The sequence below is a fragment of the Ornithorhynchus anatinus genome, chromosome 12 (genome assembly GCF_004115215.2).
Source record: "Ornithorhynchus anatinus isolate Pmale09 chromosome 12, mOrnAna1.pri.v4, whole genome shotgun sequence".
NCBI classification, from domain to species: domain Eukaryota; kingdom Metazoa; phylum Chordata; class Mammalia; order Monotremata; family Ornithorhynchidae; genus Ornithorhynchus; species Ornithorhynchus anatinus.
The window spans coordinates 46,512,100-46,528,031 of NC_041739.1; the positions used below are offsets into that span (position 1 = coordinate 46,512,100).

At 47.2% G+C, this 15,932-nt stretch overlaps 1 protein-coding gene across 1 annotated transcript in view; it reads left to right on the forward strand.

The window, feature by feature from the left end:
• The first annotated feature begins 1,082 nt into the window (after positions 1 to 1,082).
• TACR3 (tachykinin receptor 3) overlaps positions 1,083 to 15,932 on the forward strand; it is an 83,290-nt gene continuing 68,440 nt past the window's right edge. Inside the window, exon 1 of the mRNA XM_029076538.2 lies at positions 1,083 to 1,692. Within this exon, the coding sequence (XP_028932371.1) occupies positions 1,181 to 1,692 (512 nt within the window). The 5' untranslated portion in view covers positions 1,083 to 1,180. The remainder of the gene's footprint in view (positions 1,693 to 15,932) is intronic.

The window sequence follows — 15,932 nt, forward strand, 5'->3', positions numbered from 1 at the left end:
TATGAGCAAAGCACTGTTCTATGCGCTGGGGAGATACAAGGTGATCAGGTTGTCCCTTGTGGGGCTCACAATCTTCATACCCACTTTCCAGATGAGGTAACTGAGACTCAGAGAAGTTAAGTGACTTGCCCAGAGTCACAAAGCTGACAAGTGGTGGAGCCGGGATTAGAACCCTTAACTTCTGACTCCCAAGCCCGTGCTCTTTTCCACAGAGCCACGCTGCTTCTCTAGAAGTAGGAGCGGCAGTCCCTGCTTGGCACGTACAAGTGCTTAACAAATATTACAATTATTGGCATTTTGCGCATCGTGAGGACTTAATAAATTCCATTATGTTGTTACGAAGGGAGAAGTCGGGCAAGGGTGACAGGGAGAGGTAATCGAGTGGTGTGGGGGTGGACCCAGCTTCGAGCGTACTCACCTGGGTGAGGGGTCTGGGGGTGGGGAGGGGAGAAGGGGAGGGACTCGAGCCTGCGGCCAGACCTTGCTGATGAGCCACGGTGCTTTAACGCCAGCTTTCCACGCGGAAAACCCAAGCTCGCCGCCGCGGTCCCAAAGCGGTCCCGGGGAGGGTCCGGCGATTGGTTCCGATCCCGATCCCGACCCCGACGGGGGCGGGAGCTGCGAGCCGGGACCGGGCCGTGGCCCGGGGAGGAGAGAGGGAAGGCTGCTTTCGGGCCACTGGAGCCCGGGGCTCCGCGCCGCTGGGAACGACCCTGTCCCTAGTTGGAACCGGACGAGCTCTTCCCGCTCTCCTCTCCATCCCTCCCAACGCGAGCCCTCCCCGGGACCGACCGAAAGCGTGCTCGAAAAACGCAGCTTCTCCACCCCTGCCCGCTCCCGGAGCGCGCTTGTCCGGTGCAGGGCAGCCTCGGCGTGCGAGGCAAAGCCGCACCTGCACCTGCTCCGCACGGGCACATCCAGACCCGGCCCCGGTTCCGCGGGCAGACTGACAAAGATCCGCGCCGCCCGCGGGAGGGAGGGAGGGCGCGGGAGCAGGGGGACGGGGCGGGAGCGCAGCCCTCCCCGGCCCGGAGCCCCGCCACGTCACGCCGGCAGCCGGACTCGCCTATAAAGGGAGCCGGCCGGAGAGGACGGGGCTCTTCCAGCCCCAGGGCTGGCTAGTCCGGAGGCGGGTCCCGCCGCTGCCCCGAGCCCGCGGGAGGTCGGGCCGCCCGCCATCATGCTGGCCATTCTGTCCGCCAACTGGACGGAGGGGGCCCCGGCCGCCGAGGCAGAGGAGGCCGGGCACGGCTGGAGCCAGCCGTCGGGCCCGGCGGGGAACCTGTCGTCGCCGCCGCCCGCCACCTCGGGGGCCCCGGGGCCCCCGTGGTCCCCGTCCGCGCCCGGGCCGTCCGGAACCAACCTGACCAACCAGTTCGTGCAGCCCTCTTGGCGCATCGCGCTCTGGTCGCTGGCGTACGGCGCCGTCGTGGCCGTCGCCGTCTTCGGCAACCTCATCGTCATCTGGATCATCGTGGCCCACAAGCGCATGAGGACAGTCACCAACTATTTCTTGGTGAACCTGGCCTTCTCGGACGCCGCCATGGCCGCCTTCAACACTCTGGTCAACTTCATCTACGCGCTGCACAGCGAGTGGTACTTCGGGGACAACTACTGTCGCTTCCACAACTTCTTCCCCATCACCGCCGTCTTCGCCAGCATCTACTCCATGACGGCCATCGCCGTGGACAGGTGAGGCGGGAAGCGCTGGGGACGGCAGGGGGCGGGGAGGCCTGCGCGGCACGGAGCGCAGCGTGCCGCGGACGATCCACGGCCAGGCACAGGGACCCGGGGACGTCACCCGGCCTCGTGGAACGGCCCACGGACCGGCAGACGTGTCACGGGCACGCTCACAGACCCGCAGACGACACCTGGCCTCGGCGGGTTTCCCATTCATTCATTCACGCATTCATTCAATCAATCAATCATTCAACAGTATGTATTGAGCGCTTACTATGGGGGAGACAGACAAAAACAAGACAACTTAATAGTAATAAATAGAATCAAAGGGATGTACACCTCATTAACAAAATAAATAGGGTAATAAAAATATGTACTAATAAGCACAGTGCTGAGGGGAAGGGGGAAGCAGAGGGAAAGGGGGCTTAGCTGAGGGGAGGCGAAGGAAGGGGCAGAGAGGTAGCAGAGGGAGCAGAGGGAAAAGGGGAAGCTCAGTCGGGGAAGGCCTCTTGGAGAAGGTGAGCTCTCAATAGGGCTTTGAAGAGGGGAAGAGAGTTAGTTTGGCGGAGGTGAGGAGGGAGGGCATTCTAGGACAGTGGGAGAACGTGGGCCGAGGGTCGAAGGCGGGATAGGCAAGAACGGGGGACGGTGACGAGGTGAGCGGCAGAGGAGCGGAGCGTGCGGGGTGGGCAGTAGAGAGAGAGAAGGGAGGAGAGGTAGGAGGGGGCTAGGTGATGGAGAGCCTTGAAGCCCAGAGTGAGTTTTTGTTTCGTGTGGAGGTTGATGGGCAACCACTGGAGGTTTGTAGGGAGGGGAGTGACATGCCCAGAGCATTTCTGTAGGAAGATGATCTGGGCAACAGAATGAAGAATAGACTGGAGTGGAGAGAGACAGGAGGAAGGGAGATCAGAGAGAAAGCTGACACAATAATCCAGCCGGGATATTATGAGAGCTTGTACCAGCTGTTGGATGGAGAGGAAAGGGCGGATCTTGGCGATGTTGTAAAGGTGAGACCGGCAGGCCTTGGTGACGGGTTGGATGTGTGGGGTGAATGAGAGAGCTGAGTCAAGGATGACACCAAGGTTGCGGGCCTGAGAGACGGGAAGGATGGTCGTACCATCCACAGTGACAGGGAAGTCAGGAAGAGGACAGGGCTTGGGAGGGAAGATAAGGAGCTCAGTTTTGGACATGTTGAGTTTTAGGTGGTGGGCAGGCATCCGGGTGGAGATGTCCTAGAGGCAGGAGGAGATATGAGCCTGAAGGAAGGGGGAGAGAACAGGGGCGGAGATGTAGATTTGTGGGTAATCTGCATAGAGATGATAGTTGAAGCCGTGGGAGCGAATGAGTTCACCAAGGGAGTGAGTATAGATGGAAAACAGAAAAAGGCTAAGAACTGACCCTTAAGGAGCCCCTACAGGTAGAGGATGGGAAGGGGAGGAGGAGCCTGCGAAGGAGACGGAGAATGAACTGCTAGAAAGATAAGAGGCCCGCAGGTGACTCACAGGCGGGCGCACAGACCCCCAGATGACACTAGGCCTCATGGGGGTTTCTACTGTTCCTCAGATGAAGACACGGGAGGCAGCGTGCCCCACAGATTCCTAAGCGTTGCATGGACCCACACAGACTCTCGGTCTCACAGACCCTTTCATTCGATGGCCCAGAGTGGAGGTGGGAAGAGATCAGGCCGGAGGAAGGGGCTTGGGCCGGGGATCTACCCGACTCAGGTGGAAGGTGCAGGCTGCAGGCGAGGCCGGTGGCCTGTTCCCCTTCCACCCCCTCCCCTTGCCCAGGAAATATGAGACCACGGAGAAGGAGAGAGATTTAGTTCGGTAGTTGAAGTCTTGGGAGCAGATGAGTGCTCCAAGGGAGTGGTTGTAGATGGGAAAATTGACCCAGAACTGAGTTTGAGGGACTACCACCATTAGGGGGTGGGAGGCTGAGGAGGAGCCCATGAAAAAGACTGAGAATGAGTGGCTGGAGTGATAACCAGGAGAGGACAGTGTCAGTGAAGCCAAGGTTGGATAATGTTTCCAGAAGAAGGAGGTGGTTCAAGGAGGCAGTTGAGAGGTCGAGGAGGATTAGGATGGAGTAGAGGCCATTGGATTTGGCAAGAAGGAGATCAAGGGTAACCTTTGAGAAGGAAGGCATTTTGGGTGGAGTAAAGAGGATGGAAACCAGATTGGAGGGCGCCAAAGGAGAGACTTAGCAAAATGGAGGCAGTGATTGCAGACAACTTGCTCAAGGAGTTTGGAGAGGAATGATGATAGAAAAAAGATGGTATCATAACTGTAGAGAGTCATGGGGTTAAGGGGAGGTTTTTTTTTAAGCATGGGGAGGGATGAGCATATTTGAAAGCAGTAGGGAAGAAATCATTGGAGAGTGAACAGTTGATAATGGCTATCAGGGAGGGAAGAAGGGAGGTGCCAAGTGTTTTGGTAAGCTCTGTAAGGATGAGGTCAGAAGTACAGGTGGAGGGGATGGATTTTGAGAGGAGGAGGGAGATTGGCTCTTTAGATACTGCTGGAAAAGATGGGAAAGCCAAAGAAGGGGCAGGAGGAGCAAGGCATTGGAGAGGACTGGGGAAAATGCTGTTGGAGAGATTACACTTGATGGTTTTAATTTTCTCAATCAAGTATGTTGTCAAATCATGAGGTGCAAGTGATGGGGTGGACAGAGGTTTGAGGAGGGAGTTAAAACGTCTGAAACAACTGGTTAAGGCAGTGAGCATGGGAGTAAATAAGGATAGAGAAATAATGTTACCAGGCTGAGGAGAGGGTAGATTAAAGCAGGTAAGGATTAATTGAGTTGGATAAGGTCAGCCTGATATCTGGATTAGTGCCAGCAGTGCTCTGTGGCTCGTGGACAGGAGCAAAGAGGCGGACTGTGGAGGTAATCCAGGGCTGCAGACTTGTGGGATAGGGGAGATGGATTAATTTGAGTCGGATAAGGTCAGCCTGATGTCTGGATTAATGCCAACAGCACTCTGTGGTTCGTGCACAGGAGCAAAAAGCAGACTGTGGAGGTAATCCAGGACTGTGGACTTGTGGGATAGGAAATAGGGAAGCAAGTGAGTGGTTCCACAGAGAGGGTGGTAAAGGGGTGTATGGGAGAGAAGGCAGATGAGGAGGTTGTGGTCAGAGGGATTTCAGAGTTGGTGAGGGTAGAGACTGTACAGTTACTAGAGGTGATGGAAACGGATGAGTGTCCAAGGTGGTTAATGGGCAAAGAGGGGTGGAGCAGGACATCGGTGGAGTTGAGGAGTGATAGGAAGCAGTCAGTGGAAAGGTTGTGGGGAGTACCCACATAGATATTGAAGTACCCAAGGATCAAGGTAGAGATGGAGAAAGAGAGAAGGAATTTGAGAAAGGGATCAAAATGGTTCAGAAAGTTGGAGGTGGAACCTTGGGCCTGGTAGATAACCGCTACTAGAACTGGGAGTGGGTAGTAGAGACGGATGATATGGGCTTCGAAGGAAGGACAAGAAAGGGATGGGAGAGTTGGAATGGTTTGAAAGCGGCATTGGGGTGCAAGAAGGAACCCAACAGCTCCTCCTTTCCCAGTGAGTCTGGGGGAGTGGGAGAAGATGAGGCCCCCTCTGGCCCCCGTGTTGTCTGGGGAGAGCCAGGTTTCATTGATGGCAAAGAGGAGCAGTCAGAAACAGGTGAAGGATAAAGGGAAGCTTTCACATGATCAAGTTGGGGTTCCACAGGCTGCACCTTGGCTGAGGCTGTGGGGGAGGGGAAGGCATGAGGAATGGGCCGAGGTTGGATGAGAGTGAGCTGATGGGGGGTGGGGAGCAACAAGAAGGGAGGAGACCTACCCCTCTAGGCTGTAAACTCACTGTGGGCAGGAATATGTCTGCCATCGCTGTTGTACTATACTCTCCCAAGTGTTGAGTACAGTCAGGCTCTAGACACAGTAAGCGTTCAGGTAATACCATCGATTGATTGAGAAGTTGGTTGGAGGGAAATGAAAAGTGGTGCTGGGAAGGGAGAATAGAGCTGATTAAAACAAGGAGGTTGAGGGGACATGGTGGAGGCAGAGAAGTTTAAGGGTCATAGCTGAGATTGTCAACAGCAATAATTGCTTAATCTGGTGATTCTTTTCCCCTCTTGACTGTAAACTCGTTGTGGGAAGGGAACACACTCTGTTATATTGTACTTTCGGGTATATATACCAACTCTGTTATATTGTACTTTCCCATGTACTGTACACAGTAAGTGCTCAGTAAATATGATTAAGTCCATTGATTACTTGCTGAATTGAATATGGGTCCTGCTTCTCTGAGAGGGGAAGAGTTGAATGTTTGGGAGTAAACTGAGAGCCAGGTTTATGTGAAAGCCGGCAGCTATTGATATATTAAAAGCTGGGTCATCGTCACCAGTCTGTCCAACATGTTCTCCACTGTGTATTCAGGCTAGGCTGCACAGAGAGGGAAGATTAAGGAATGGCCACTTCTCACTGCAGCAGTTCGGGAACAAGATCTAGGTGTCCTATTAAGTGGATAGTAGGCAGTGGTTCCAATGTTCTATGTCCTGGGCTAGTTGAGGCAGCACGCAGAGGGAGAGCCATGTGTCCTCAAGCAACTCTCTGTAATTGAGTAATGTTACTTGTCCAGATGTCCTGGGCTGACTTAGGCAGCTTGGCAGATAGAGACTTCCTGCCTCTTCCCACTTCAGTCTGCACTTCATTCTGCTGCCCGGATTATCTTTCTACAGAAACGCGCTGGGCATGTCACCCGCACTCCTCAAAAATCTCCAGTGGTGGCATATCAACCTTCCTATCAAGCAAAAATTCCTCACTGTTGGCTTCAAAGCTCTCCATTACCTTGCCCCTCCTACCTCACCTCCCTTCTCTCCTATAGCCCAGTCCACACACTCCGCTCCTCTGCCGCTGACCCCCTCACGGTGCCTCTCTCCTGTCCCACCGTCGACCCCTGGCCCATGTCCTACCTCTGGCCCAGAATGCCCTCTCTCCTCACATCTGCCAAACTAGCTCACTTCCCCCCTTCAAAGCCGTACTGAAAGCTCACCTCCTCCAGGAGGCCTTCCCAGACTGAACCCCCTTTTTCTCTGCTCCTTCTCCCCACCTATTGCCCCAACTCCCTCCCTCTGCTCTACCCCCCTTCCTGCTCCACAGTACCTGTGTATATATGTACATATTTATTAATCTATTTATTTTATTAATGTGTATATATCTATAATTCTATTTATTTTGATTCTATTGATATCTGTCTACTTGTTGTGTTTTGTTATCTGTCTCCTCCCTTCTAGACTGTGAGCCCATTGTAAGGTAGGGATTGTATCTATCTGTTGCCGAATTGTACTTTCCAACCGCTTAGTACAGTGCTCCGCGCACAGTAAGCGCTCAATAAATAAAATGAATGAATGAATGAATCTCTGTGTCCTCAGGCAGGTTTCTGTCTCAAGTGATAACAATAATAATAATAACGATGGTATTTGTTAAGCACTTACTAAGTGCCAAGCACTGTTCTAAGTTCTGGGGTAAATAGTAATCAGGTTGTCCCACATGGAGCTCACAATCTAAATTCCCACTCTATAGATTGAGTAACTGAGGCACAGAGAAATCAAGTGATTGGCCCAAAGCCACACAGCTGATAAGTGACGGAACTAGGATTAAAACATCCCAAGCAATGTTAGGTGTCCTGGCCTGGCTGAGGCATCCACCTTTCAGAATTGGAAAAGTGCCTTCATTAGTTTGGGAAGTGCAAAAGGGGGCTCAGGCTCCCACTTCAGTTCTCTTTCCAGGTGTGTGAAACCTTTAAGCAATTGGCTGATTCAGCTGCTAAAAAATACTGTGAACAACTGTACCAGATCACACAGGAGCTACACAAGCAAAAAGACCTAATGAATTTGTAGATGTGGAATAAATGAGGCACAAAGGTCGAAGTAATGAAGCTCCCCAGCTTATGGGACAGGGAAACTGAGGGCTTTGATATGTCACTGCCCATGGAGCTGGGTTTATTTGTAGGATGTGTAAGGACTCGTAAGAGGTGGAAGGACTCAGTGTGTGTGATAGTGAATTTAAAAAGCAGATCCTATCAGCCTGCCAAGGCATGATCCTAGTAGCAGTTGTCATTACGTGTGAAGATTCTGTTGCAGATGGTGAGATTGTATCTATGGGTGAAAGTGACACAATGCTCTCGTGAAAATGCAGTACTGCATCATTTCTGGCACTATTGTGGTACATTTAGAGTGATCATTGTTCAGAAACCAGTGGTTAAAAAGGGAAAGTATTGTCTTTCATTTTAAAGGTGAGACTGCATCCATGAGTGTGTGTCTTTGAGAGAGAATCATTTGTACACTCCATGGAAGAAAAAGGATTGGGAGCTTATGGTGTTTTTGTAGGGGTGATGATGATTTGTGCTGAGCCATTCACGCCCTCTCATATGGTATTTTCTACCTTATTGCCAAAAACAAAATAGACCCATGGTTCTCAGGAGACACTTAGAGCAGGAAAAACTCCCCAGCCTCTCACACTGCCTGAGGATAAGAGTCAGTGGCTTGAAAATTCTTATCAAAATGGACAACCACCTGCACTGGGTAATGTAATCACTTGGAGACATGGGCTGGGCCCAGTGACCTCTTGGAGTCCCTTGCATTAATTGATTCTGTGATTAAGATAAATGAAAGTGCCATTTTTTTGAATTCGTATAAATGATTACTCAGCCTGAACGTGGAGGGGTTTTTTGTTTGCTTTTCAGTATAACGAATTTACTTTTACATATTTCTTTTACAGATGGAATTTGTTCAGGTCTTGTTAGTGGTCACTGATTTAGTTTCCCTCTCATTAAGCTCATCTCTAGACTGTAAACTCATTAGGGGCAGGGAACATTTCTGCTAATTCTGTTGTATTATACTCTCCCAAATGCTTAGTACAGTTCTCTGCATATAAATACTCCATCAATACAATCAATGGATTACAAACCTCTGACTTTGCAGTATCATCAGTTATCCAAAGAGCATAAAAACATATATCCTATCTCTAATGGCGCTTAGGTTAGCAGATTAATCATTTCCAATAAAATTTTATCTTAGCCACAGAATAGCCACAGATTCAAAATAGTTTCCAAAACTGTAAACACACATAGTTAATAACCAAACTTTTCCTCATCCAAACTAAGAAGCACATTTACGTTTTACACCTTGTAAAGAAACAAATCCAAAATAGAAAATTAGGAATTGGAAAAAGCAGAATTAAAAAAAACACACAATTCAAATGACCTTTGAAACAAGGTATTTGATCTCAGCCAGTACTATCTAGTATGTGATCACATGCCAAAACATTTTAAAATTTCAAAATTTGATTTTAGTTTAAAGTTATCAAGAATCAAGTAGCTTTAAGATTAGAAAAGCCTTGCAGATTGGGCTGGGTTCTATTGGTAGGCTGGGAACTTCTAAGCTTATATCAGTGTTTAGAAGGGACCAGGCTAGGGCTAAAAAAATCCATTCAACTTTCATTTTGAATTTTTTGTTAATTTGGGAATGCGAGTTGCAGGCTGCTATGAGTAGCTGTGTATGTGAAAAGATCTCGTGGTCCTCATTTTGTAAGACTATAATGATAGCAATATTTGACGCTTTCCAATTAAAAGTAATCAGTTTACTATTGTGTTTGTGTGGAAGAGAGATAATGAGAGAAATGTTGCTTAATTTACTAAGGATTGGGTTTGGAGAGGAATTCATGAACCATCTTCACTCACCTTCCTCTCCTTTCTAAATTTTTTGGGTAATGAGATATTTGTGATGTGTAACAATTCTTTCAGGCCAGTAGGGGACCATTGCTTTTATTATTATTATTATTAATATTTCCATCATTATCAAGGGTTTTTATACTGTGCTTAATCTTGGGGTATATACAAGAAAATCAGCTCCAAGAAGTGCTCTGCATACAATAACTGTTCATTAAATAACACTGATTGATTGAGTAACATGATCCCTACCCTTGTGGGGACTCTGAACAAGGGATTGTCAAACATACAGAACAAGAATAATGAAAAAAGGTTATAATACAGCAATTGAAAAAATAATGACAGGTAAAATAAAACTAAAACAGTTGATGGAAGGGACTATCTCCTAGTGTTTCACCAAGCCAGGCAATTCATTGGTTCCTTGAGGGCAGGGATAGTATCTATCTACTCTGTTATACTCGCTCAAGCATTTAGTACAGTGCTCTGCGCACAGCAGTCAATAAATGCAGTTTGATTTAGTAGAGGCTGCCATTTCCTAAATCATTCAACTCTGTTTATGGCGTGCTTACTGTGTGCAAAGCACTGTACTAAGCACTTGGGAAAGTACAATATAGCAATAAACAGACACATTCCTTGCCCACAGTGAGCTTACATTCAGTGTGGTTGTTCTCTTCTGGACAATTTTGCTTCATTTGTGAAACCCCAAATTGAAGCCAGTGTCTAATGCAAAGCCCTTACAAGTATGACTAGAGTGGGAGGAATACATGTAGTTTCCTGTGTAGTGTACTTGTAATTATTTAATTTTCCTTTGTAATGGAAGATGGTACTGTGAGCCACTGCTGAGAGTAGGATTTAATCTAGGTGTATGAGTTTGACTTTTAATACACTGGATCTCAGGTTTCTTTTTTGTAATTGTTCTATATTGCTAATTTGCATATCTTGTTCATGAAATCCCTGGCTAAGCTCTTAATTGGTTTCTCGAAAATAGAGTGTTAAGCAAAAGACAACTAAAGATGTCATTTCTCCTTTGTGGGCAGAGAACTTCTCTGCCAACTCTGTTGTATTGTACTCTCCCAAGTGCTTAGTACACTGTCCTGCACGTAAGTGAGTGCTCAAAACATTCTACTGACTAATTATTGCATTTCCTAAGCACTTGCTATGAGCCAAGTGGCAGATCCAAGGTTATGAGATCAGACACAGTTCCACACAGGGCTCACAATCTAGGAGGTAGGGAAAACAAGTATCCTATCCCCATTGTGTAGCAGAAAACGTAGTTGCAGAGAAGATGAGGGACTTTCCAGGAGTCACAGAGTAGGTCAGTGGCAGAGCTGGGACTATAACTTTCACCACAACTCCCAGTCACAAGCACTTTCCAGGATACCACACGGTCACTTTATGGGATTTGTGTTCTCGTCAAGCCCCGCATTATGGAACACACACCGCGCACCATTATTTTTGCCAATATCACGACCTGCTGGGTACTCAAGCTGCCCCTTGATGTCGGAAGAAGGTTTCCTAATTCTCTAATAGCCAATGTGTCAAACCTTTGGCAGAACCGAGTGTATACTCTTCCACTGAAGTAATCTCCTGTGCATTATTACATTCTTAAGATCCAAAGAAGGGTGAAATCAACATAATTGTATTATAAAAACAGTGAAACAAAACAAAATAAATATAATTACTATGACAAGTGCAGTGTAAGTATACAGCAATAATAGAAGACTTTAGATGTAGATTTTCTTTTTATAAGTACATGTGCAGATACTTTATTTTCAAAATGTTTCTTTAGTATTATAACACAAAAAAGATGTCCTGTGTTAACAAAAAAGAAGTCAGTACTTAGCTAATGCTAAATAGAAAGTCATAATTAAGTAATCATAACTTAGCAAAGTGGTGGAGAGATTCAAAATCAGCAAACCAGACACAGTCACCGACACCAGGGGTTTGAAGTCTAAGCAGTTGGGAGAGCAGTATCATCTCCAATTTACAGATGAGGAAACAGGAAAAGTGGTTAAATGCACAGTAAAAACTACTGATTGATAATGGGGAAATCCTTATAAATGAGGGCTTTGTCCAGATCTTTTTGTGCGAGAATGGTGTAAAGCTAGTCTTGCTCCATTTTGTAATCATGTGGTTTGTTTTTTTCTCTCTAAATTGTCATCATCTACATAACTGATATTGCTCAGCTAGTGTGGGCAGATCTCTGCCCAAGTCACTAGGGAGGAAAAAGAAGGAAAAAAATCAATCCTTGCCCTCATTAAGTTTACTATGTTTACACTACACTTGTCTCAATCCAAAAAACTTCCCCACCAATTAATTCTCTGATTTCTCAAAGTCAGTTTGAAATTCAGTTAAATTCTCCAAGATGTTAGCTTCTCCTTACCCAGTGTTGATATCATTAGTAAATTTAAAGAGCATACTCTTTTCTGTGAGCTAAATCATTATTACCACCTCGGTGCTTGTTTTTAGGTAACTTTCAGACTATTCCGTTATTTCAAAATGAAATTCTTAACCTCAAATATCATATCAGTTATTTCCTCACAGAGGACTAAAACTCCAAGTGGCCTTTCACTGTCCTCACTAGTTTCATCTCATGCTTATCATTACCTATTCTGCTCACATCTCATTTTTATCTCATTTTTCATCTGTTAGGTGTTGCCCTTCAATTTTAATACCCTCAATTCTAGAGAATTATCAAATGAAAAACCCATATTTTAGAATCTTAAGAACTGGTAATTTTAGAATCATCATATTTCCCATTGTCTTTTTCATCAACCTTCATATCTCCTCAAGAAAATCACTACTTCTTTGCCCCCACCCCGGTTCATGAACTTTTACTAGGAAATCAGGAGAAAGCTGTTTATCTTGAAGAGATGCATAATGATTCATCACATTGAGGTGAATGTGTTTCGGAGAAGGGTGGTGGAACTCTGGGGTGAGAAGCAGGTGAAATCAAAAGAGAAAGGACCTTTAGACAGCTTTTCTCCATCTTCAATTGCCTCCTCCTCAATTGAAGAACAAACAGCCCCATGCTGGCTCTTTCCCAGGGTGCCACAGAAGCAATGAAGTGGGCAGTCTCCCATCCCTCCCACTGACAAGTGTCAGGCCATCGGCACTGTAACTGACATGGGCCATGTCAATCAGTCCATCTTGAAGTAGCCCCCCAGGTTTCCAGGGGGTCACACAGGACTAGGATGTTGACCCAACTAGGACCATTGAGGCGCCACTTTATTGCCAATGTGCTGCTTCCAGCCTAGGATCTGCTCCTTGGGGCTGTGCCCAAACCTGAGGGATGGGGTGTTTTGTAAGACCAGAGGCTGCCATTTTCTTCATTCGCTTATCCCTCTATCCAATCCCCTCACCTCCTTCTGTCTTTCTGGTGGGAAGGGGATGGGTTGGGCCCAAGACCACCAAGTAGGGTGAGTGGTGAGTTGCATGCTTAGTCAGAGACATTTCTAATTCATCAAATTGGGACACTCACCTTGGGTCCCCTGCTTTACTGGGCCTTGCCACTCTAGGAGCAGGAGCATCAATTCTTCTTGATGAGGTACCAAATCACCCTCCTGGGAGAGGAGGAATTAATAGTATTTAATGAGTGCTCACTGGATGAGTGTATTGGTACTAAGTGGTTGGGAAAATACAACACAGAGCAGTGTGATTTTTCCTCTGCTTACCAGGAGCTTATAATCTAATGGAGAGGCCGTCAAAAATATTTGCAGCTGGAGTAATCAAAATGAATACTTGAATGTACAACTGACTAAACGTAAGTACACAGGTGTGAAGATGGGCATAAATAAACGATACACATTCTAGAAATGGCAGCGTTTTTGTTTTATCTGGGATGTTGGACCAAGAGGGAAAGGTTTGTTGAGGGGAGAGGAATTTTGGGGGGATTCTGAGTATGGGGAAGGCTATGGCCTGATAGATTTGGGCAGGGAGGGAGTTACAGGCTGGGGAAACAGCACAAATGAGGGGACAGACATGGGAGAGTCAAGAGCGAGACGCAGTCATGTTAGCAGGGGAGGAATGATGAAAATAGCAGATCTGATACTGGGCAGGGAGAGTTGATAGAGAGCCTTTAAGCCCATTGGGAGCAGTTTTTGCTTGAAATGGAAGAGGCATGGGTTTAGAGTAGGGAGCTGTGTGTCTTCAAGAAGACAATCAGCACCACAGCTGAAAATTTAGATTGGAGTGGGTAGAGGTTGGAGGCAGGCAGATGAACAAGAAGGCTAAATCAATAACTTAGCTATGATATGATGAGAGTTTGGACTGGAGTAGAGCTGTTGGGGTAGAGCTGGGAGATGTAGGGTAGGAAGATCAGGCAGGATTTGGCAGTAGATTGAATGTGGGAGTTGAGAAACAGCGAGGAGATGAAGACAATAATTGTTGTGGGCTTCTGGGACAGGAAAGGTAGTGGTAGTGATGGAGTTGGGGAAGTTAGAAGCAAAGGGAGTTTGGAGGGAGGCAGGGGATAAGTACTTAACTTCTCTGTGCCTCAGTTACCTCATCTGTAAAATGAGGATGAAGACTGTGAGCCCCACGTGGGACAACCTGATTCCCCTGTGTCTACCCCAGTGCTTAGAACAGTGCTGTGCACATAGTAAGCGCTTAACAAATACCAACATTTTTATTATTATTATTAGTTCTGGACTATATAATTGGAGAGGTCCTGGAGGCAGGAGTTGATAGAGGATTGTAAGGGTCAGGGCAGGTGAGGTCGAATCGGGAGTCATCTGTATAGTGGTGGTATGGTGAGTGTAAAGTAAAAAGAGCAGGGAGCACAGGACAGATCTTTTGCCAAGTGCTCAAGGTGAGAGGATGGGAGGCCAAAGAGAAGCCAGAGAACAAAACTGAGAAAGGGTAGTCAGAGGTAAGAGGAAACTAGGTCAGCCGTAATGGGCCAGCAAAACCAAGGCCTGATAGGGTGTCAAGGAGGAGGGAGGGGTTGCCATGTCAAAGGCAGCTGAAAGGTCCAAGAGGATGAGGGCTGAGCTGAGCCCTTTGGAAAAGGCTATAAGAAGGTTATTGGAGACCTTGGAAAGATCAGTCTCACTGGAGTGAAGGGGACAAAAGCCTGATTATAAGAAATCAAAAAGAGTTGTTGGAGAAATAAAGGCAGCTAGTGCTGTCGTTCCATTCTGGCAGCTTGAATTGGAATGGGAGCAGGGACTGTTGAAAGGGATTGAGACTGAGAATACTATTTTAGACAGGGAGGCACTTGAGTATCTTTGAAAGCAGAAGGGAAGGAGCCATCAGAAATTGAGAGATTGAAAATAGCAATGGGGATGGGGAAGAGAATGGGAGCATGATTTTTAGGAAGTAAGAGGGGATCAGGTCAGAGGTGCAGGTCAAGAGGAGGGTGCATTTAGAGGTCTGGTAAGTGACCACCTCTTGAGAAACAGCTAGTGGATAGACCATGGCCCTGGGACTCAGAAGGAACTGGGTTCTAATCCCAGCTCTGCCACTTGTCTGCTGTGTGACCTTAAGCAAGTCTCTTCACTTCTCTCTGCCTTGGTTTCCTCAACTGTAAATAGGGATATCTGTTCTCCCTCTTAGACTGTGAGCCCCATGTGGGAGAGGACTGTGCCTGACACTTAATGTGTACCTACCCCAGCATTTGACACATACTAAACTCTTAACAAATACCATTAAAACAACAGCAACAAAAAAAACAAAAAACACCCAGCTAGAAAGCAGGAGAAAGATGAGGAAGCAGTACCTGAGTGAAGGATGTGATAGGGAAGATTGGGAAATTCATGCCTGATAGTTTCAGTTTTACTAACTGAATAGTTGGTAAGGTCATCAGGGAATCGGGAAGGAAGCAGAGCGGGGATTAAGGACTTAAGGAGGGAGTTGAAGTTTGGGAAAATGAGTGGGGGTTGTTGGCATGGGAGTCAACAAAGGAGTAATAGTAGAGTTGGCGAGTGGAAAACAGAACTGGACTATAGCCATAAAGGCTGACTTTATAATGGAAAAAGTCAGCCTAGATTTCTGCCAGCTGTGTTCAGTCACCCCAGCACACCAGTGAAGGAAGCAGTTGTGGGGGTGATCCAGGGTTCAGGGTGGTGATGTGAGAATGGTGGCAGGACACTGGAGATTTAAATTGGTGGAGGGGTCAGAGTTGAGGGTGGGCACTTCTATATTTAGGGAAGGAGCTAGAAGGGTGCAGTGGCCCAAGGTAGATGGAGCAAAGCCAGACTGTGGAAGTTGCAGTAGAGGGTGGGGACCACATTCAAGGAACAGTGAATGTAGGTGAGGTTGGCAGGCTACTAGAGGGATTTTAGAAAGAGCTACCAAGAGTTCTTGGACCTGCTCCTCCGGGAGTAGTTTAAGAAGAAGAACTCCTGTTCCAGAAGTTGTTCCAAAACTGAGTATAGAAGTGCCAGCATGTACTAGGTGCTTGGCTTCTGGTCCTGCTATATAGGGATGCTTCTGTGGTTGAGGTAAAAAGAGGACAAATCTGGTGCCTCCTTCCAGAGAGAAAATTTGGAAGTTCACTTCCTGGCAGAAGCCATTTTCTAAGTGAGTGAGTTGTGCTTCAAAA